General features: G+C 34.0%; 2 protein-coding genes across 2 annotated transcripts in view; one reads left to right on the top strand and one right to left on the bottom strand.

Annotated features, from left to right (window-relative positions):
• LOC148941523 (ras-related and estrogen-regulated growth inhibitor-like protein) overlaps positions 1-24280 on the bottom strand; it is a 387592-nt gene that overhangs the window by 254951 nt on the left and 108361 nt on the right. The gene's annotated exons all lie outside the window — the stretch shown is intronic.
• On the top strand, positions 9316-10207 carry LOC148941528 (uncharacterized). The gene is made up of 2 exons (XM_089104264.1): positions 9316-9371; positions 9918-10207. Exons 1-2 carry the CDS (start codon positions 9357-9359, stop codon positions 10149-10151), a joined length of 249 nt encoding a protein of 82 aa, XP_088960390.1. The 5' UTR covers positions 9316-9356; the 3' UTR covers positions 10152-10207.

The following is a 24280-nucleotide window of genomic DNA, read 5'->3' as shown; positions in this document are numbered from 1 at the left end:
GTAAATCTGGCCTCCATGAAGAATTCCCTCCCCTCACGGAAAATACCCTCCCTGGAAAGTTCCTCACAAGTAAAGTAACCCCCTCCCCCTGTAAAATTCCCTCTGGACAATTACCCAATAAAATTACATCCGGACAATTCCATCCTTGCTGAAAATCCTCCCCGCCGTCAAAGTTCTTGCAGACGATTCAGCCTGAAGAATTCTCCTTAACATACTTTCATTTGAAAAAGACTTTAATTGCTAATCATTTTCTTGATAATTCCGGAAATCCCTCCTTCCATGAAAATTTTTTCCCAGAAATCCAAACACGCTGTAAATAGCCTCCGGATAATTTTCCCGGAACATCTCCACCAGCAAAATTGAGTTGGCACTAGAACTTTTAATTTTGTTCAAATGCGCCCTCTCCCGATCTTCTAAGACCGCTATTTCGAAACGACCATCCCTTGAAAAATAAAAAAAAAATAAACATGCATCCGTGATCTTTCCTCCGGCAAAAAATACAAAATTTCACATTTTTGTATATCAAACAGTTCGTGTTAACAGGAGCGACCCGGCTCAATGGTAACCGAAACTCTAAAAAACGAGATTTTGATACCAATAGATACATCAAAAGAATCAGATTTTAATTTTGATTTCAAATATATAAGTTTCATTAAGTTTAATCTTACCCATCAAAAGTTACGTGCCTGAGAAAATTTGGCTGATTTTCGAAAAAAGGGGGAAATACCCCCTAAAAAATATAGAACCTTAATGAAAATCACACCATCATATTCAGCGTGTCAGAGAACCCTACTGTAGAGGTTTCAAGCTACTATCTAGAAAAATATGGAATATTATATTTTTTGCCAGAAGAAAGATCACGGATGCGTGTTTTTTTGGTTTTTTTTTTTTTTTTTTTTTTTTTCCAGGGGTGATCGTATCGACCCCGTGGTCCTAGAATATCGTGGGAGGGCTCATTCGAACGGAAATAAAAGTTCCAGTGCCCTTTTTAAGCAACCAAAAAATGGAAGGCAACTTGGCCGCTTCCAACGCTAATTTTTTCCCAAAGTCCCCGGATCAAAATTGTGAGATAGCCATTTTGTTCAGCATGGTCGAAAATATGATAAAAATGTCTTTTAGGATGACTTGATCCCCCAAAGTCCCCAGGGGGAGGGCTGAAAGTTATGAACTTTACTCAATGTTAACATATAGTATTGGTTATTGGGAAGTATACAGACTTTTTCAGAGGAGATTTTTTCTGGTAGGTGGGGGAAGGAGAGGGTCGGGGGCTATATGGAAGGATCTTTCCATGAAGGAAGTTTTCATGGGGGAAGGGACATTGCTATGAAGGGGGCGCCGGATTTCCCAGAATTATTAAAGAAAAAGATCAGGAATTAAATAAAAAAAAACAAGTTTTTCAACTGATCAACTGATTGTGATTAAGAGGTCATTTTTAAAGAACTGGAAAAAAAATTCGAACTATAGTTTAAAGAGCAGGGTATTGACTAGGGGGCGAACCCCCTAATATACGTGTTAAAAGTTTATGAATATAGAAGTTCGTTACGTAAGTTAATTCTAAGTTACGTATATTTATTACTAATAAAAACGTTCTTAAATAAAATTAAACAAGTTTCGAGACAGCCATTTAACCAAATATAATATGCAAATTTTGTTTTAATTATTCATGTACGGTGAGCCAAAATCAAAACCTGCATTAATTCAAAAACGTTCAAAAATTAAATAAAAAAACAAGTTTTTTAACTGAAAGTAAGGAGCGACGTTAAAACTTAAAACGAACAGAAATTATTAAGTATATGAAAGGGGCTGTCCCCTCCTCAACGCCTCGCTCTTTACGCTAAAGTTTGACTTTCTCACAACTCTATTTTTTTAAACAATAAAAAAACTTTAGCGTAAAGAGCGAGGCGTTGAGGAGGGGACAGCCCCCTTCATATACATAATAATTTCTGTTCGTTTTAAGTTTTAACGTCGTTCCTTACTTTCAGTTAAAAAAACTTGTTTTTTTTATTTAATACAAGCTTGAAACTTCTCCAGTAGGATTCCCTGGTACGCTGAATCTGATGGTTTGCTCTTCAATACGATTCCTTGACTTTAAGGGGATGTTTCCTCCCTTTTTTGAACTTCCGGCAAATTTTTTCAGGCTCTTAACTTTTAATGGGTAACACTAAACTTGATGAATCTTATATGTTTGGAATCAGCATCATAAGCTGATTCTCTTTATCTATCCACTGATATCCAAATTCCGTTTCTTAGAGTTTTGGTTACTATTGAGCCGATTTACTCCTTACTACAGGTCGTTGCCATGAACTATTTGATTCCTTCAGCATGTAGATTCGGATTAGTAGCGCCAATTCACGAAAATCCAAAGAGGAGATAGAGCCTTTTTATAGAGGGGTGGGAGAAATAAAAAACATATTTTTGATAATGTAGGAGGAGAAGGGCAACTTATTTTTCCGAATGTTTCAATTAAAATATCAAAAAAGATGTTCATGAAAACCTAGGGAGCAGTCAACCCTAGGACCCCTCTCTCCCTAATTGGTAGACATTGTTGAAATTTAAACTTAAGAATTAAAAAAATATAGAGTTTGTTATTTTTGTAATTAAGATACTTCGACAAATTTTCATACACTTCTGTAAATCTATACTTGTGTCTAGTGTCAACCTGTATGGTTAGTAGAGTAGGAATAGAATAGTTATGACATGACATTCCCCAAGGCATTATTTTTGGACATTATTGGCATTATTTATCTCAAAATTTTTATTGTATGTCTTTGAGGGGCCGCTACAAAGAGTGTGGGAGGGGCTTTTACCGTCCAATCCCTTTTGAGTCTTAAAAAATGGCAGTAGCGTTATTAGTTTCCAATCGAATGAACCCCCTTCCACAGTTTCTACGACGACTCTGTCCATGCAAAGTAGCCTGGAGAAAAAAAAAATTATACATTGATGCCATACCGCAGAACAATTGCTTAGGAAAAAGACTTTTTAATTTGCTAAGGCAGCACAATTACGCTGTCAAGTATAAACTTTATATCCTATGCTTACCACCAACAAGTTGGAAGAGTAAGGGAGGGAATTCCAAACGACAGTTGGGAATAAATTACAAAGGATCAGAATTTTCCCCAAGAATCCTCCCCTTGAATTGCAAAAATTACTTCCTGATCAATTGTATTATTAATTCAACTTATTTATAACCTGTCAAAACAAAAAAAGGCGCAAGTCCCCTAAATGACAGAGTACAAAAGAGAAACAAAAGAAAAAAGACAAGAAAACTTAAACACTGAACAAAAATAAATTCTGAAATATCGCTTCTGGACCCCCTTAACAAATGCTCAAGTTTATTCGGGTGATTTTCATTAATAAAGCATTTTAAGGCAAAACACAAACTTTATCGTAAAGGGCAGGCAATTAGGGATTGGAAGCTCATTTCTTAATTAAATTACATAAAGATTAATAGAATTACACGAAGAAAACAAATAAAGACTTTTTTTTTCACAAACAATTAGGTACTTATGTAGAAAGCGGTAAGTACGTGAGAAGTGAAGTTTCGTTAATGCTAATGAAATAAAACAAAAAAGGATGAAAATATAATAGTTCAGAAACAAATTTGTGCTATATATTTACACACTAAGGGGGTAGGGGTAAAGCATAGCATATATTAAATACGTAACCTAACCAACCTAGATACCTTTTAGTCCCCCTAAACCCCCAAAAAATCCCAAATCTTAATTTTCACATCCATTCTTCTTCAGACACCTTTGTTCAATCACTATCTGGTTAATATTAACCGGGTTTTCTCCTATCTATTCGCAATACAATTATCACGTACTTACCGCTTTCTACATAAGTACCAACAATTTTTTGTTGTATTAATCTTTTTTACTATTGAGGAAAGTCAAAAATGAATCAAGCTTTCTTGAACCCATTGTTACTACGATAGTTTGGGGTTACATTATTGTGGTATGTAAAAGGGCTTCGACTATTTCACAGATCTCTCTCCGCACGATATACTTGAAAGCTAGGGATGTGGCTAGATATGAAGTAATTAAAAAAAAGTTTTTCCGAGGGAAGTAAAGAGCGAAGTTGAAACTTAAAACGGACAAAAGTTATTACTTCACAGCCTATTTAATATATATATCAATCAAATTAGGTCAAATAAACCAACTAATCATGTTTCCCTGTGCTTTTAGGATTAAAAAAAACTAGCGCTTTACTGAAAACACAAAAGTCAAGTATAAAAAACAGGAATATTGATTTAAGAGTCAAAAGTGAGTATGCAGTCTGACAACACTAAAAAAATCTATAACGCTTTTCATAGTCTTACATCAGTTGTGACATCAGTAACTTTCATTATACAATTAAAATTATCTTAAAACATAAGAGTAAAATTAAATATTTTTTAATAACCACGAGGTAATTGAACAGCATACAGAAATATTGGATTGATTTATCAGGCGGCATTTTGGTCTCGCCAGCTATAATACCAATAGTGATTAATAAACAATCTTCAATTGTAAGAAATATGCTTTAGTATTACTTGAAATGAAGATCAAATAAGACATAATATGAACTCTGGAAATCCGATTATTTTTTTTCCATAAAACAGTGAATTTCAAGCTGTGATACAAACTCTAAAGCTAGTCTATAGTCTCAATACTATCAAGATGGCTTTACTTAGAACTTGTGTACAAACTAATCATGACATGTCCTTCTCAGAACCAAAAGGAGACCCAGTCATTGAACTGAGCCATTGTGCAGAAGTGACACCAAATTAAATGTAAAAAATAAATAAAGCAACAATCCTAAAATGGATTATTGCTTTATCAAACAGTTCGTGGTAACGAACTGTAAGTAAGGAGCGACCCGGCTCAATGGTAACCGAAACTCTAAAAAATGGAATGTTGATACCAATAGATACATCAAAAGAATAAAATTTTAATTCTGATTTCAAAAATATAAGTTTCATCAAGTTTAATCTTACCCATCAAAAGTTACGCGCCTGAGAAAATTTGGCTGATTTTCAAAAAAGGGGAAAAGACCCCCTAAAAGTTATATAACCTTAATAAAAATCACACCGTCATATTCAGCGTATCAGAGAACCCTACTGTAGAGGATTCAAGCCCCTATCTACAAAAATGTGGAATTTTCCATTTTTTGCCAAAAAAATGGAGGACAACTAGGCCCCTTCCCACGCTCATTTTTCTCAACGTCACCCAATTGAAATTTTGAGATAGTCATTTTTTTCAGAATTGTCAACAATTTTATAACTATGTCTTTTAGGATGACTTAATACCCCACAGTTCCCAGGGGAAGGGCTGCAAGTTATGAACTTTGCCCATTGCTTACATATTGTATTGGTTATTGGGAAGTATACAGACATTTTCTGGAATGATTTTTTTGTGGTGGGGGGGGGGGCTGGAGGAAGGGGTTACTCGGGAGAATATTTCCGTGGAGGATGTTTCTTTGGGGCAAGGGACATTTCTATGAAGGAGGCGCCGGATTTCCAAGCATTATTTAAAAAACGATCAGAAATTAAATTAAAAAAAAACAAGTTTTTTCAACTGAAAGTAAGAAGCAACATTAGAAATTAAAACGAACAGAAATTATTACGTATACGAGGGGGTTCTCCCCCAAGTCAATACCTCGCTCTTTACGCTACAGTTTTTTTAGTGCTTTCAAAAGAGCTATCTATTCTAATTAAACGGCCTTTGTGATTCAGGAGTTTGTGAATTAAAAAACTTTTTAACTTTTAACGTAAAGAGCGTGGTATTGACTAAGGGGAGAACCCCCTCATATAGCCTACGTTATAATATATACGTAATAAAAAAAACAATAAAAAAAAACAAGCGATACGGCTCAATAGTAATCGAAACTTTTAAAAACGGAATTTTGACGTCAATAAATGTATCAAAAGAATGGGCATATAATGCTGATTCTAAAAATATAAATTTTATTAAGTTTAGTATTACTCATCAAAGGCTACGAGCCTGAGAAAATTTACCTGATTTTTTAAAGAGGGGGGAAACATCCCCTACAAGTGAAAGAATTTTAATGAAAATCACACCGTCAGATTCAGCGTATCAAAAAACCCTATTACATAGGTTTCAAGCTCATATCTGCAAAAATCTGCAACTTTGTATTTTTTGCCAGAAAAAAAATATACGAATATAGATGTTCGTTGCATAAGTTAATTTGTAAATTACGTCAGAACCAAATTTAGAGACAGCCATTTAGCAATAGAAAAGTAAAATTTTTATGCAAATTTTGTTTACTTATTCAATGACGGTGAGCCAAAATAAAACCTGCATTAACTAAAAAAAGATCAGAAATTAAATAAAAAAAAAAAATTTTTTAACTGAAAGTAAGGAGCGACATTAAAATGTAAAACAAACAGAAAGTAGCCCATATATGAGAGAAGTTGTCCCCTACTCAACGCATTGCTCTTTACACAAAAGTTTCACTCTGTCTCACATCTTTATTTTTTAAAACAATAAAAAGCTTTAGCGTAAAGAGCGAGGTGTTGAGGAGGGGACAGCCTCTTTCATATACGGAATAATTTCTGTTCGTTTTAAGTTTTAATGTCGCTCCTTACTTTCAGTTTAAAAAAATAGTTATTTTTTATTTAATCTTAAAAGGGATTGATCCTAAAAGGGATTGATAATATTTTTATTCTGTAAAAAGTGTTCTTAATAGGCTTGCTTTTATTGTACCAAAACTCCTATATTATTTTGTTTTTCAGTAAAGCCCTAATTTTGTATAATCCTAAAAGCACAGGAAAACATAATTAGTTGGTTTATTTGTACTAATTTTATTGATATATACTAGATTGGCTGTGAAGTAATAATTTTTGTCCATTTTAATTTTCAAGTTCGCTCTTTAATTCCATCGGCAAAACTTTTTTTTTTTCAAATTAATCTTTGTTCGCTTTTTATTAAAATTTAATGTAGGAACAAGGCTGCCATGATCTTTTTTATTTATACGGAATAATGTATGTTTGTTTTAAGTTCTAATGTCACTTCTTCGTTTCAGTCGAAAACTTATTTTTAATATAATTTCTAATTATAACCCATCTAGGGGAGATAAGACACCTCTAGAAAATACTGCAAACAACCTTGACAGCTAAAAAAAACTTTCAGTCTGTAACATATAGATCATTATCCATACTTCAAAAAACAATACATGTTTTTCAGGAACGTTTGTTTTTTGATAAGCAAAAAGCTGTTTTTGATCGGCTGACCTCGCCTAAAAAAGCCATAATGAAGACAGGGCTATATAAATCACCTACTGACTAGCAGAAACTAGAAGGCTACTGTAACAAAAGAGAGGCTCATTTAAAAGCTTGTATTTATACTTAATCGCTTTTTATAAATTTGACTTGATAGCACATTCCCACAAAGTGCACTTTCGGTTGTTTCCCCAACTTTTTTAAATGAAACAAGTGCCTTTTCCAATGAAATAACCAAAAAAAAAGGTGTTTTTTAAAACCTAGGCAAAAGCAAAAAACTAAAGGGACAAGGACGTCCCTTCCCCTCAATTAGCACCGTTGGAGCTAGCACACATATTTCATCGCAGAGTGAAGTTTGAAGGTTCAATTCAAAACTTTTGATCAATCAACCTAAATTTTTGGTAGACTTTTAGTTGAGAAGTTTTTAGTTTTAGTTAACTTGTTTTCCCAATAATCTTTTACTTTTAAGATGAGTAGGCGATTTATGAAACTTATTAAGAGGGTCTGGAGGAAGAGTATATGTGAGGGGTTCTTAAAAACCTCCAGTTAAGGCCTTTGGACCATAATTATTGCAATGCTACCGTTTTATGCTTCCAAAATTTTCCACTTAAGAAGCGGTACCGAAAGTGCCGTTTTTAGTGCTATATGGCACTTTTGGATGAATCTATGGCTTGTGTTGCTGTAGCCTATTTTCTTAAATCTGTTGTGTTCTTCCCATCTAAAATTTACCACGAGAGCATGGAATTTTGTATACTCCCTTTTACAAATTTCTCGGTACCTTGTCTTTCCCTTTATTTAACAAAGAGCTTATAGTTTGTCCTGATTTAAATGCTGTATTTATATTATGTTTTTTTTTAATTCTACTCTTAATTTTTGCGATAATATCGGGATAAAAGGCAAAGTTATGTAATTTGTTTCTTGATTTGTTTCTTGATATTTCTGGTTCGATCAACTTGTTTTTCCTTTTTTCAATTATTTGAGATATCATATTTTCCGGATAGCCATTACCTACTAGAATATCCTTAATAAAAATTAGTTCATTGCATATGTATTCTAGTGATGCTAATTTTAATACCCTATCAACTAAAGAAATGACCACACCCCTTTTTAGCTGGATCGGATGATTTGATGCGAAAGACAAATAACGGTTGTTATTAGTCGGTTTACGGTAAACTGAAAACGCTAGTTCGTTATTATTTCTATGGATCAAAATATCTAGAAACGGTAACTTATTCTCTGTTTCCTTTTCAATTTTTAAAATTAATTATCCTCCCAGATTATTTAAATGTTCCCAAAAACCTTCAATTTGTGATTCCCCATAATTCCAAATAACTAAAATATCATCCATTAAAAAAAAAGAAAAAAAGGACACATCAGTGCCTACCCATGCAAAAAAGTCATTTTCCTATGTGTTCAAGGTGGGGGACTGTAAATAGCCTACAAATGTTTTGGACCATGCTGGTTCCAATGGTGTCCTGTTTATTTCGATCTGACGCCATTGTCAAGGGGTTTCGGGCTCTTTTTCGAAATCACCATAAATTTCTTTTCGTAAAAAACTTTTACTTTTAGGATTAACCGAAATAATAGTTATCTTTCCTGATTCAGTGTCGGATGGCAATTTTTTATCACCAGGCAGTTTTTTTTTAAAAACGTGTTTTTCAACTTTTGATTACTTTGGGCTGTGGTTCACTCTTTACTAGATGGCAGCTACCGCTGCAACCATGATCTGGGTTGAGATTCATTCGTTTGGAGGGGCGTAGATGCAGCTAAATTTAGGAGCGGATGGCTAGAATCATCAGGAACCCTGTTTTATACCTTTATTTTGACGATTTTTAATGTGTTATCTTCCCTCTCTCCCACCCCTGAGACATCTAAAAAGCTAATTATTCGGACAATAGACTAATCCAATTAAACATAAGCAATTCCAGAAGAAGTTTGCTTTAAGTCAGATTTTGAAACCAGACAAAATCGAATAATGGACGGTTATCATATTGCACGAGACTAATTAAAACAAAGCATCAAGCCTTACAATCCAAGGCCGAGAAGGAGTCAGATTTTCAAATATAAGCATTGAACAAGTAAATTTTTGTATCAGTCTTTGATTCTAGGTTGTCTAAGCGAATCCCAAACCAAGAAAATGATGAAATTACTTGTGAGTAACGTTTGCATTCATAAAACGCTCAGAATCAAATCACCTTTTACAATTAAAAAATCCATTACTCCCTAGAAATTCTATACTGTACTGATTTAATGGATTATACAATTAACTTTAACAACTTTTTCTTGTAGGAGCTGACTCTTGAAAGACAACGGTATTGGTCTAAATTAGTTTATATAACAGAATAGAAAAATGTTTTGAGGGTTTTTTCTGGAAAAAAAAAGAATCTTCCAGATGTTGATAAATGCTGTATTTAATTTGTGTCTTTTGGGAGGGGAGATTAAATACTCATCGAGTATAATTTAGAAAACTATTATACATTTCAAATGTGTATATTGCAGCTACGACGCCATTTCTCCCAAGTACAAGAGAATATTAAGGAAAGTAAGAGGACCTTCCTTATTGGATGCTATGATTACACATAATGCCGTTATAAATTACGAAAGAAGAAAATAACTGCTTTTCATAGCCTGTGAATTATTTTTCTAAGTAGAATTATTTTTAAAAGCTCAGCGTAATAAACGCAGCTCATTCTTTCAGGTTTTCCTTGGCCTTTTTGCCATTGTGTTCTGCGCACCATCAGAACAAAAAAAGGAGACTGCCGACATTCAAGGAAGTGAATCATTCCTTCCGAGTTATGGTTTCGGCTATGGTGCTGGACTTGGCTACGGCTATGGTGGACTCTATGGAGGCTACGGTCCTGGTATTTCCGGAGGTCTCTACCGTCCATATTACGGCGGATACGGCTATGGTGCTGGTCTTCGTTACTGGTGAACATCATAAAGTTTAATTTTGTATTTCCCAGCTCTTTAAAATAAAATCTCTGCTTGAAAATATTAGATGTTTCAGTTACGCAGGCTACAAATTAAAAGCTCTCTCATCTCTTTTTTCTCTTCCTTTTTTACCAGGTTTAGTAAAAGATAGGATTGAGCTGCTTCAAATTTCAATTTCAAGCTTCGATCGCCTTTTTCCAATCAAATAAAACTATTAGCTATATAAGCAATTGTGGGATGTAAAAAAAAAATTAGGTATTGGATTTTTGGATCCTTATATTAGAGGAGGCTGCCCTCTCCCTAATACACACTCTTTACGCTAAAGTTTAAACTTTCGTCCCAATTTTTAAAAACGACTAATGAAACTCAAGGCCCAATTAGAATCACAACCTTTTTAAAAGTAATAACATTTTAACATGAAGAGAGGGGTATTGAAGAGTGAACAGTCTCCCTCATGTACAGAATAATTTCTATTCATTTTAAGTTTTAATGTGGCTCATAGATTTCAGTAGAAAAACTTTTATGTATGTTAAAAAATGAAGAAAGAAGAAAAAAAAGAATAAAAAAAATAATTTTCCTGGTTTTTCAAGTTATGGGGCTGTAAGTTTCCTGTATGGGATATTTGGCGATGATTTACTTTTTGTTTCGATCCGACGCCGTTTTGAGGGGTTTCAGGATATCTTTCGTAACTTCCATAAATTTATTTTCAAAACAACATTTTGATACTAAGAGTAATTGAAATAATATTTATCACCGCTGAAACCACTACAAAATGGCAATTTATTCTCACTAGACAGTTTTTTCAAAACACATTTTTGAATCTGTGGCTACTTTGAGCCGTGGTTCGTTCTTTACTAGGTTATCATGAGAAACCATGATCAGCCACAGCTGCGATGATGGTTCCACGGACTTTGCAAACAGTGCGAGCTAAAGGGTCATTCTTGTGCAACCCTCCTTAAACACACGTTTAGCCTTCTTTTTCTACTAACTATAAATGCACCAAAAAAATATATATCTTGCATTTAATCATAAAAAAGCAGAGGTTGCCGTTTAATTAAAGAATATCCCAATTTTTATATGAAATTTGGTTACATCATTATAATTATTATTCATTGAAAGCCCGTCTTCGTACAAAAGAAATGACGGAGGACTGCAAAAAGAAAAAAAAGAGCAAAATATCACTATACAACTATTACAACGTAACTAGAGTTGAAGAAGTCGACTCCAAGCATGTCTTGAAATCTCTTGGTTGCGTTTCTTCATAAGCTTAGCATAGGCTATAGCAAGATCTGCTATGTGAAGACTATTGATGAGCTATGAATTGCGTATCCAACTTGGATATCTCAGTAGGTAATTTCAGAAACGTAAGAAAGTGTAGTGGATTTTCAATTTATCAGCATTTGTAAGAATCTTCCAGAAGGGTGCAATGTAGCAGAACTGGGGAAGAGCAACAGTGTTTTCCCGCGTTGCGAGATATGGGCGATTGAAACGAACCTTAGCACAGACTATGGAAGCATATGAAGCTGATATGTGGCGTTTGATGTAATGTTGGGCGATATTGGATATCAATATCGATATATCGCACCAAATATCGATCTTGAATATCGAAACGTAAAGATCGAAAACGATATTATTTCGGCTTTTTTTGTATCTATTGGTGAGCGTCCAGCAGAAAAGATCCAGCATAAAAAATTGTTTCGCAAATGGCCAAGAAGAAGAATAATCTATTAAATACCCAGACTCATATTTGCTGATACACAGCATGCAAAGATGTAACCAGAAATTGTCACAACCGATTCGCAATCTATGTTTAGTGAGGGTGGATGCTCAAATGTTACTGAGAACCTCCAAAAGGCTTGGCAAGATAAAATACCTCCTAGGCTTATAGGCCTTGTTCAGATCACATTCCTCAAAATTGCCACATACCCCAATCCACGTTTCTAGAAATCGTATATTACCCCCAACGAACTTCTCCAAATTGAGAGTAAAATAGCAAGAGACATGGATTTCGCCTTTCTGAAATCTGTGTGAATAGACACATAGATCATCACTATTTCCGTGGCTCAGCCTAAACAAAATCATGCCGGTTTGTGGGGATCGGAAGACGAACTTTCAGTAGCCAATGTCAGGTAAGCTTCGTCAGCAGCTGTATCTGTCACGGCTTTCTTGATTTTCAGTAGGGAGTCTTTAGTTCCAAGAAAAACTGATCCACTCAAGTCATGGAACTCTTGCAATATGGATCTAAGAATACCTATACGAAGCTGTCATAAAATTAATATCCATACCTGCGACCAATATCCTTTCTGAGAGAGGATTCCTATCCTAATAAGTTAATCAAATAGTTGGTGGTAACAAACTGTAAGTAAGGAGCAACTCGGCCAAATAGCAACCGAAACTTTTAAAAACAGAATTTCTCACAACAATAGATACATCAAATGAATTGGTTTTTTATTCCGACTCTAGGTATATATAATTTATCAAGTCTCATGTACCTATCAAAAGCTACGAGTCTGGGAAAATTTGTATGTTTTTTTAGAAAGAGCGGGACCACCTCTAAAAACTCAATACATCTTATTAAAAATCGCACCATCAGGTTTGGCATATCCGAGAAACATACTGTAAGGTCTCCTAACTTCCATCTGCAAAAATGTGAAATTTGTGATTTTTGTGTTTATTTGTTGTCCTTTTTGTGTGTGTGCGTGCGTTTCCTTTGCCAGGGTGATCGTTTCGAACCAATGGTCATATAAGATCGGGAGAGGGCTCGTTCGAACGGAAATTACAGTTCTAGTTCCCCATTTCGAGACCAAAACGATTGGAGGGCAATTAAATTCTCCCTTCCCTTCCATGCTCATTTTTTCTCAAAGTCATCCGATCAAAATTTTGAGATAGCCATTTTGAGCAGCATAACTGAAAGGTCTAGTATCATGCCTCTGGAGATGACAAGACCCTGTAAGTCCCTTGAGAAAAGGGATGTAAGCCATAAAATTTGTCTAGTGTTTACATACAGTATTTGTAATTGGAAAGTAAGAAATTTTGAGGGCGAGTGAAATTTATGTGGAGGGAATTTTCTGCGGGGCGGATTTTCCAAGGGAAGAATTTTCCGTGGTGAGGGAAGCTTCTGGGGAAGAACTTTCAAAGGGAAACTATATAAGGGGACGGGGGAAATAACCAGAATTTTGTACAGAAATATTTTTATTTGGTTTACTTTCCCTTTGCCAATTCAATTTTACATGTGGAGATATTCCGGGAGAATTGCGTTCATTTGTGACTTTCCTCATTAATAAAACAGAGTTATAGGATACAACATGAATTTTCTAAAATAGAATATTTTTTCTTCTCTGTATCTACTAAAATATGGCGAAAGTAATATTACAAACGTGTATTAATCTTTTTGAAAAATCAACAAGCGTTTGAAGTCCAAAATCAAACAGTTCGTGGTAACGAACTGTAAGTAAGGAGCGCCGCAGCTCAATAGTAACTGAAACTCTAAAAAACGGAATTTTGATACCAATAGATACATCAGAATAATCAAATTTTTATGCTGATTACAAATATATAAGTATTATCAACTTTAGTCCTACCCATCAAAAGTTAAACGCCTGAGAAAATTTGCTTTATTTTAGAAAAAAGGGGGAAACAACCCTTAAAGTCACAGAACTTTAATGAAAATCGCACCATCAGATTCAGCGTATCAGAGAATCCTACCATAGAGGTTTCAAGCTCCTATTTGCAAAAATGTGGAATTTTGCATTTTTTGCCAGAAGAAAGATCACAGATGCGTGTTTATTTTATTTTTTTTTTTGGTTTTTATTTTGGATTTTCCCAGGGGTGATCGTATCGATCCAGTAGTCCTAGAATATCGTGAGAGGGCTCATTTGAACGGAAATTAAAAGTTCTAGTGCCCTTTTTAAGTGACCAAAAAATTGGAGGCCAACTTGGCTCCCTTCCACGCTCATTTTTTTTCCCGAAGTCACCCGATCAAAATTTTGAGATAGCCATTTTGTTCAGCATAGTCGAAAATCTAATTAATATGTCTTTGAGGATGACTTAATCCCCCACAGTTCCCGGGGGAAGGGCTGCAAGTTATAAACTTTGCCCATTGTTTACATATAGTATTGGCTATTGAGTAGTATACAGGCGCTTTCAGGAGGAATTTTTTTCTAGTGGGGGGTCGGAGTAGGGGTTACGGGGGAGGATCTTTCCATGGAGGATATTTCCTTGGGGGAAGGGACATTTCTAAGAAGGGGGTGACAGAAGTAGTAAGGGCCCAATTACTTATAAATATACATGCACTTTCACAAGCCTGAGGCATGGATATGTGTGTATATTTTCAAGTAATTGGGTTACCAGGGGTCATTTGCCTATTATAATGAACTCTACATGGCTTGGCAGACATGTTTTTTATTATGAAATCAATTTTTTGTGTGTCAGTCGATTAGAGAAAGCTGGTGGTTAGTCCAATATAATAACTTGATTGGTCGGTTTTCTAAGAACGTTATTGCGATAGGATTACTCAATTTACATCTTAGTGTTAACTGGGACGATGACTTAGTCTAATTGCGTAGGTACTAAAGGAATATTTGAAGGTGGAGAAAAAAAAGGGGTAATTAGTGATTGGATAATTTTAACAAAAAATGACTGAAAAGTGTTTTGGAGGAGATGGGATGAATGTGTACTGTATAATACACAAGTGATGATTTGCACAGTGTTGTCAATTTTAAATAGTTTAGAAATAAAAAAATTAACAAGAAATGGCTGAAAAGTGTTTTGGGGGAGTTGAGTTGCACGATGGTTGACTTGCACGAGGGTTCAGTTACATGCGGATTCAGTTACACGGGGATTAGTTAAATGGGGTCGAGTTGCACGAGGATTCAATAGCATGGAGGTTCAGTTATACGGGGTTTCGGTTATATAGAGGCTCAGTTAAATGGGGTCGGTGCTCGTTATAATACACAAGGTCCATTTGAACAGTGTTGTGAGGTCCCCTACCACACCCCAAAAGGGCTCCGATCCCCCCACCCCAACCAATGTATTAGCGAAGCTACTCTGTGGTCGTTATAATACACAAGTTCCATTTGAACAGTGTTTTGAGGTCCATTACCACAACCCCAAAGGGCTCCGATCCCCCCACCCCAACCCCGAGGGAAACCCCAGTCCTCAAATGTTCTCTGGGCTCCCAAAGGACACCCGGCGCTCTAAAGGCTCTGAGCCGCCATTATAATACTTTTTAAGGCTTTATTATATCTTTTCAGAAACTCTAGTTTTTTGCAAGAAAATTATGGAAAATACAATTCTCTGGTTCAAATGTGAAACTTAAGTCCATTTTTGGATCGAAAAAATAAACTATTTCCGTAAAATCTAAGCTAATAAGGGTTTTTGACTGTAAACTCTAGTTTGTTGAAAGAAAATTAAATGAACCCTACAGTAGGATGTCCGGTACTATCCTAAGCTTCAGCTGAAGCTAGCTTCAAACATTGAACCTACAAGATTCAAATTACCATAGTTACGAAGTGTTTATAGAATTGGTGGTCTTTAAAAAGACCGTTGGATACTCATGAGTGTGATGACTATTGTAAAAATTCATCGTTGTTTGTCATCCACTCAGTATGACTCCAATCTATGTCAGGGATTTGTTTGTTCTTCTTCTTCTTCTTCTTAGGATATCTCACACACATATTCCGAGAAGGAATATCTATTGGTACCCATTTACTAAAAAATCGAACCTCGTCCTCTGGGTTATGTATCTTACTCGGAAATATCTCACAACTAAAATCTTCCAAGTTGAATAATGGTATATCTGACTTGCATTTCTCGATTAAAAGTTTGTCAGTGGGCACAGTCCCTTTTGTGTACAGTGCTGTTACGCCAAAAAAACAGCATATATCTCTGACTTCCTCCTGTACGTAGGATAAATCCTTCCCTTTGTTATAGGATGGAAGAATCATTCTATTATATAAACCTATTTTGTTTATAAAGTATAGTGTACTGCGCCACCTCTCTTCATTGTACGCATACATATTATAGTTTATATACCAGTGGTAACAAGAGACCTCTTGATGATCAGTAGTCAACAGTAGAAATGCGCATTCAAAAATCACTCCACACGCCGATTTCTTCACGCCAATATATTCGCAGTCGAAAACCCCATACATCTTTGAAGTTTTATTGATAGAATGGTTATTCAAACTGTTTAAAGTTCCAAATTGAAACTACATTATATACTAAAGAAACTGAATATATTAACATCTAAAACAAGAATTTTTATGTAATGATTTCTTCAAATAATAACAAGAGGATTTGTCTTTACACTGCTCACAGTGTGGAATGTGTTACTAAAATTTCGTTTAAAGAAATTAAACACCATTCTTATCAGATTCAAACGCTTGATACCCACAAGCATATGCGGTAATGGTTAATTATTACGAAAATCATACGGGAGAGGAATCTATATCTTGGGGATTAAAAGAAATTAAACTTCTTCCTATCAGATTCAAACGCGTAATAGCCCAAGCTTATGCGACTCAAATTTCTTTTTAGAGTGCTAACGTGTATCTGTTGAAATAATTTAACTCCAGTTTCAGAATTCCTATCAAGTCGAACAGTAAAGCAACAACAAACCTCCATGGAGAGATCCTTCCACGTAACCCCTCCCCAGTTTTTGGGAAACAAGGTGAAATTAAAGTGCAACTCGTATAAATGAAACCTAAAACGAACAAAAACTATAATAATTAACCGAGTCAATCTCAAAACGAGCAGAAATTAACTTAAGTTGGGGGCAAAACCCCATATGCCTTCCCAAGACACGAACAAAATTTGCACTTTACTGAAAAAATACAAATGGTCTTTTATTTCGCTAAACTTGGTGAGCAGTTTTTTAACTTAACTTTATAGAAACTTCAATAGTTTAAAAGAGATAATTTCAAATTTTTTATAGAAACTGCATTAGTTTAAACGAAAAGTAGTAAATGAAATTTAATTTTGATTTTGTAGTTCAGACATTTTTATAGAAACTTCAATAGTTTAAACGAAATAATTTCAAATTTTTTATTGAAGCTGCAGTAGTTTAAATGAAAAGTAGTAAATGCAATTTAATTTTGATTTTGTAATTCAGTCATTTTTATAGAAACTGCACATTTTTTGTTATCAAATTCTGGTCTAGATTTACCTTGTGCCCTTTTCAAGTGACCGAAAAAATTGGAGGGAAACTAGGCCCCCTCCCACGCTCATGTTTTCCCAAAGCCACCTGATCAAATTTTGAGATAGCCATTTTGTTCAACATGCTCGAAAAATTTAATAACTATGTCTTTGAGGATGGCTTAATCCCCCACAGTCCTCGGGAGAAGGGCTGCAGGTTATGAACTTTGTCGAATGTTTACATATAGTATCGGTTATTGGGAAGTATACAGACGTTTTCAGGGAGATTTATTTGTGTGGAGGGGGGAGGGTCGGGGGAGGGGTTACGTGGAAGGATCTCTCCATGGAGGAATTTTTACATTTGGGAAGATAATTTTTCGATCAGAAATTAAATATAAAAAAAACAAGTTTTTTCAACTGAAAGTAAGCAGCAACATTAAAACTTAAAAGGAACATAAATTATTACGCATATGAGGGGGTTCGCCCCCTCGTCAATACCTCACTCTTTACGCTAAAGTTTTTTTAGTACTTTCAAATTTATTCTAATTAAACACCCTTTGTGATTCATTCTTAAAGAATTAGAACAAAATTCGAACTGTAGCGTAAAGAGCGAGGTATTAACGAGGGGGGCGAACCCCTTATATACGTAATAATTTCTGTTCGTTTAAGTTTTAATGTTACTCCTTACTTTTAGTTGAAAAACTTATGTTTTTTTATTTAATATCTAACAAACAACAAATTAATTTTTTAATTTTCAGGTATTTCTCTAGTTTGAATTAAATAGCTTTAGCGATTCTGAACTAAACAGAAAAAAAAATTCAACTTTCTTTCATGTCTTAAAGACGTTGCTTATTTTTATAAGAAAAGAAATCCGGTAATGATGTTAGAAAATTTTCCACTTCAGTTCTTTATTTCATAAAGTCATAAAGAAATTTAAAGTTCTATTCTAAATTTTTCGGTGGAAGATAGAGAGAGTAATATCATAGTTGTGAATGTTTTCTCGGGAGATAAAAAGTTCTACTTCAATTTTAAATTTTCTCAACGAAGTGAAGAAAAGTTCAACTTCTCTTCTGAATTTTCTCTATGGAAAAGAAATAAGTTATTGATTAACTCTATTTTTCTAGGGAAAATAAAAATTTGTCACTTCAGTTCTTTATTTCATAAAGACGTAAAGAAATTTAAAGTTTTATTCTAAATTTTTAGATGGAAGATAGAAAAGGTAATACCATGGTTGTGAATATTTTTCGGGAAGATAAAAAGTTCTACTTCAATTTTAAATTTTTCACAGAAGATAAAAAGTTCAAGTTCTTTTCTGAATTTTACCAAAGAACACAATTCAATTCTAATTTTCCTGGGACAATGAAAATTTTCCACTTCAATTCAGAATTTTTTAAAACAATAAAAAACTTTTCGCTCTTTCTCGAATCTATCCATTTTTTAGAGTCCTAACTCTCTCACAACCAACTTCAGACTAATCAGAATGTTAGATATTAAATAAAAAAACATAAGTTTTTCAACTAAAAGTAAGGAGTAACGTTAAAACTTAAAACGGACAGAAATTATTACATATATGAGTGAGTTAGCCCCCTCGTTAATACCTCGCTCTTTACGTAAAAGTTTGAGTTTTGTTATAATTCTTTAAAAATAACCCCTGAATCACAAAGGCCGTTTAAATAGAATAAATTTGAAAGTATTAAAAAAAAAACTTTAGCTTAAAGAGTGAGGTATTGACTAGAGGGCAAACCCCCTCATATACATAATAATTTCTGTTCGTTTTAGGTTTTAATGTTGCTCCTTACTTTCAGTTGAATAAACTTGTTTTTTTTATTTAATTTCTGATCGAAAAATTATCTTCCCAAATGAAAAATTCCTCCATGGAGAGATCCTTCCACGTAACCCCTCCCCCGACCCTCCCCCCTCCACACAAATTTATTCTAATTAAACGCCCTTTGTGATTCATTCTTAAAGAATTAGAAAAAAATTCGAACTGTAGCGTAAAGAGCGAGGTATTAACGAGGGGGCGAACCCCTTATATACGTAATAATTTCTGTTCGTGTTAAGTTTTAATGTTACTCCTTACTTTAAGTTGAAAAACTTATGTTTTTTTTTATTTAATATCTAACAAAAAAACAAATTAATTTTTAAATTTTCAGGTATTTTTCTAGTTTGAATTAAATAGCTTTAGCGACTCTGAACTAAACTTAAAAAAATTTCAACTTTCTTTCATGTCTTAAAGACGTTGCTTATTTTTATAAGAAAAGAAATCCGGTAATGATGTTAAAAAATTTTCCACTTCAGTTCTTTATTTCACTAAGTCATAAGGAAATTTAAAGTTCTATTCTAAATTTTTCGGTGGAAGATAGAGAAAGTAATAATCAGATTCAAACGCTTAATATCTCAAGCATATGCGAGTCAAATTTCACCTTAAAGCCCCAACGCATCTGATGAAGTAATTTAAGTCTTAGGATCAATTTCATAGGAACACTCGATACCCTTAAAATGTCTGATTCAAATTATTAAACCTATGGAAATGCTTGATTATGTAATTCAGTCACTTTTACAGAAACTGTACATTTTTGTTACAAAATTCTGGTCTAGATTTCATTTTTACAGAAACTGTACATTTTCCTTACCAAATTCTGGTCTAGATTTACCTTTGATTAGGGAAGCTGTAATAATAAATGAAAAGTTATACTATTAAAATCAATTTGCTAGTAACAACTCATTGCACTACAAAACCATCTGATGTAGTCACGGCTATGTTTTATCAAGAAAATATCTGAATGCATTTAAGGTATAGTATGAATGGCTTGAAAAAAAAAACGAAAATACTACTACTAGTAACAACTCACTGCACTACAAAACAATCTGATGTAGTCACAGCTATGTTTGATCAAGAAAATATCTGAATGCATTTAAGGCATATTATTAATGGATTGAAAAAAAAAAAACACGAAAAAACTAAAAATAGAAAAAACTCACTTCACTACAAAACCATCTGATGTGATCACGACTATTTCAAAAAACACGAAAATACTTCTACTAGTAACAAATCACTGCACTACAAAACCATCTGATGTAGTCACGGCTATGTTTGATCAAGAAAATATCTGAATGCATTTAAGGTATAGTATGAATGGCTTGCAAAAACACGAAAATGCTACAACTAGTAACAACTCACGTAACCACAAAAAAATCTGTTGGAGTCTCGGCTGTGTTTGAACTAGAAAATATCTGAATGCTTGTATGGTATTGTTTGACTTGAGGTCAAAAAACACGCAAATACTACTACTAGTATACACAAACTTAAGTGCATCACAATCAGTTTTTGTCACGGCTGCGACTTATCTTTGTGATATATTGAAGATTTGTTGTTCAAGTAAGATTTGCCTGCAAAAAACACGAAAAAAAATCTACTAGCAACAACTCACTGCAATACAAAACCATCTGATATAGCCACGGCCATGTTTTTGTCTATGTCGTTCCTCCATTTCTGAGGGGCAGGAGATTAAGAAGGCTATTATTTCATTTTTTAAATTTCATCATCATCTTCAACTAATTATTTTTTTGTTCGACATGAGGTTACATTTTGACATCGTTTGACAATTTACTAAATTTTAACGTTTTCTTATGCAAGAGTCGGAACACACAACACACACACACACACACACACACACACAAAACAAAGTTCGCCCTCGCTTAGCATGCACTACCTAGTGTGCATCTTGGAGCACCACGCGGTCTGTACAGTTCCAACCACATTTGGCACATTTCCACCACGCGTTGCACAGTTGTGATATGCTATTCAAAGTTCACCACGCTTGGCTGTGTATGTGTATGAGTGATCATAGGTTAGGTTAGCCTATGTCCGCGCCCGTACAGTTGAATAAAATATGCAAAGTCGACATAACTTTATTTCATTTTTTAAGGTTAATTTAGACGAGGTTACATGGCCCGCCATGTAACCTCGTCTAAATTAACCTTAAAAAATGAAATAAAGTTATTTCGACTTTGCATATTTTATTCAACTGTACGTGCGCGTACATAGGCTAACCTAACCTATGATCACTCATACACATACACAGCCAAGCGTGGTGAACTTTGCCTAGAATATCACAACTGTGCAACGCGTGGTGGAAATGTGCCAAATGTGGTTGGACCTGTACAGACCGCGTGGTGCTCCAAGATGCACACTAGGTAGTGCATGCTAAGCGAGGGCGAACTTGTTTTGTGTGTGTGTGTGTGTGTGTGTGTGTGTGTGTGTTCCGACTCTTGCATAAGAAAACGTTAAAATTTAGTAAATTGTCAAACGATGTCAAAATGTAACCTCATGTCGAACAACAAAATAATTAGTTGAAGATGATGATGAAAATTAAAAAATGAAATAATAGCCTTCTTAATCTCCTGCCCCCTCAGAAATGGAAGAACGACATAGACAAAAACATAGCCGTGGCTACATCAGATGGTTTTGTAGTGCAGTGAGTTGTTACTAGTAGTAGTATTTTCGTGTTTTTTTCAATCCATTCATACTATAACTTAAATGCATTCAGATATTTTCTTGATCAAACATAGCCGTGACTACATCAGTTGGTTTTTTGGTGCAGTGAGTTGTTACTAGTAGTAGTATTTTCGTGTTTTTTGCAAGCCATTCATACTATACCTTAAATGCATTCATATATTTTCTTGATATAACATAGCCGTGACTACATCAGATGTTTTTGTAGTGCAGTGAGTTGTTACTAGTAGTCGTATTTTCGTTTTTTTTTGCAAGCCATTCATATTATACCTTAAATGCATTCAGATATTTTCTTGATTAAACATAGTCGTGACTACATCAGATGGTTTTGTAGTGCAGTGAGTTGTTACTAGTAGAAGTATTTTCGTGTTTTTTGACATAGTCGTGATCAAATCAGATGGTTTTGTATTTAAGTTAGTTGTTAATAGTAGTTGTTTTTTCGTGTTTTTTTTTTTTTGCAAGCCATTAATACTATGCCTTAAATGAATTAATATTTTTTATTTATAAAAAATAGCATTTAATAAATCATTTTGTTTTGTAGTGCTTTTTGTTTTTAATTTTAGTTTTTTTTTTTTTTTTTTTTGCAATCACTTCATTCTTTACAATAACTTCAATCAGATATTTTCATTATTAAACATAGCCATGACTAAATCAGAAGGTTTTGTAGTGCAGTGAGTTGTTACTAGCAAATTGATTTTAATAGTATAACTTTTCATTTATTATTACAGCTTCCCTAATCAAAGGTAAATCTAGACCAGAATTTTGTAAGAAAAATGTAGAGTTTCTGTAAACATGAAATCTAGATCAAAATTTTGTAACAGAAATGTACAATTTCTGTAAAATGGAATGACTTACATAATCAAGAATTTCCATAGATTTAATAATTTGAATCAGACATTTTAAGGGTATCGAGTGGTCCTATGAAATTGATCCTAAGACTTAAATTACTTCATCAGATACGTTGGGGCTTTAAGGTGAAATTTGACTCGCATATGCTTGAGATATTAAGCGTTTGAATCTGATTATTACTTTCTCTATCTTCCACCGAAAAATTTAGAATAGAACTTTAAATTTCTTTATGACTTTGTGAAATAAAGAACTGAAGTGGAAAATTTTTCAACATCATTACCGGATTACTTTTCTTATAAAAATAAGCAACGTATTTAAGAAATGAAAGAAAGTTGAAATTTTTTTTAAGTTTAGTTCAGAGTCGCTAAAGCTATTTAATTCAAACTAGACAAATACCTGAAAATTTAAAAATTAATTTGTTTTTTTTTAGATATTAAATAAAAAAAACATAAGTTTTTCAACCAAAAGTAAGGAGTAACATTAAAACTTAAAACGAACAGAAATTATTACGTATATAAGGGGTTCGCCCCCTCGTTAATACCTTGCTTCGAAGGTAAATCTAGACCAGAATTTGGTAACAAAAATGTACAGTTTCTGTAAAAATGAAATCTAGACCAGAATTTGGTAACAAAAATGTACAGTTTCTGTAAAAGTGACTGAATTACATAATCAAGCATTTCCATAGGTTTAATAATTTGAATCAGACATTTTAAGGGTATCGAGTGTTCCTATAAAATTGATCCTAAGACTTAAATTACTTCATCAGATGCGTTGGGGCTTTAAGGTGAAATTTGACTCGCATATGCTTGAGATATTAAGCGTTTGAATCTGATTATTACTTTCTCTATCTTCCACCGAAAAATTTAGAATAGAACATTAAATTTCTTTATGACTTTGTGAAATAAAGAACTGAAGTGGAAATTTTTTTAACATCATTACCGGATTTCTTTTCTTATAAAAATAAGCAACGTCTTTAAGACATGAAAGAAAGTTGAAATTTTTTTTAAGTTTAGTTCAGAGTCGCTAAATCTATTTAATTCAAACTAGACAAATAACTGAAAATTTAAAAATTAATTTTTTTTTTGTTTGATATTAAATAAAAAAAAACATAAGTTTTTCAACTAAAATTAAGGAGTAACATTAAAACTTAAAACGAAGAAAAATTATTACGTATATAAGGGGTTCGCCCCCTCGTTAATACCTCGCTCTTTACGCTACAGTTCGAATTTTTTTCTAAATCTATAAGAATGAATAACAAAGGCCGTTTAATTAGAATAAATTTGAAAGTACTAAAAAAAAACTTAGCGTAGAGAGTGAGGTATTGACGAGGGGACGAACCCCCTCATATACGTAATAATTTCTGTTCGTTTTAAGTTTTAATGTTGCTCCTTGCTTTCAGTTGAAAAACTTGTTTTTTTTTTAATTAATTTCTGATCGAAAAATTATCTTCCCAAATGTAAAAATTCCTCCATGGAGAGATCCTTCCACGTAACCCCTCCCCCGACCCTCCCCCCTCCACACAAAAAAATCCCCCTGAAAACGTCTGTATACTTCCCAGTAGCCAATACTATATGTAAACATTGGGCAAAGTTCATAACCTGCAGCCCTTCTCCCGAGGACTGTGGGGGATT

The sequence above is a fragment of the Artemia sp. Qi Xiang Cuo genome, chromosome 18 (genome assembly GCF_049724085.1).
Source record: "Artemia sp. Qi Xiang Cuo chromosome 18, ASM4972408v1, whole genome shotgun sequence".
NCBI lineage: Eukaryota > Metazoa > Arthropoda > Branchiopoda > Anostraca > Artemiidae > Artemia > Artemia sp. Qi Xiang Cuo.
The sequence above is the reverse complement of the archived record's forward strand: the minus strand, read 5'-3'. Positions and strand labels throughout refer to the sequence as shown.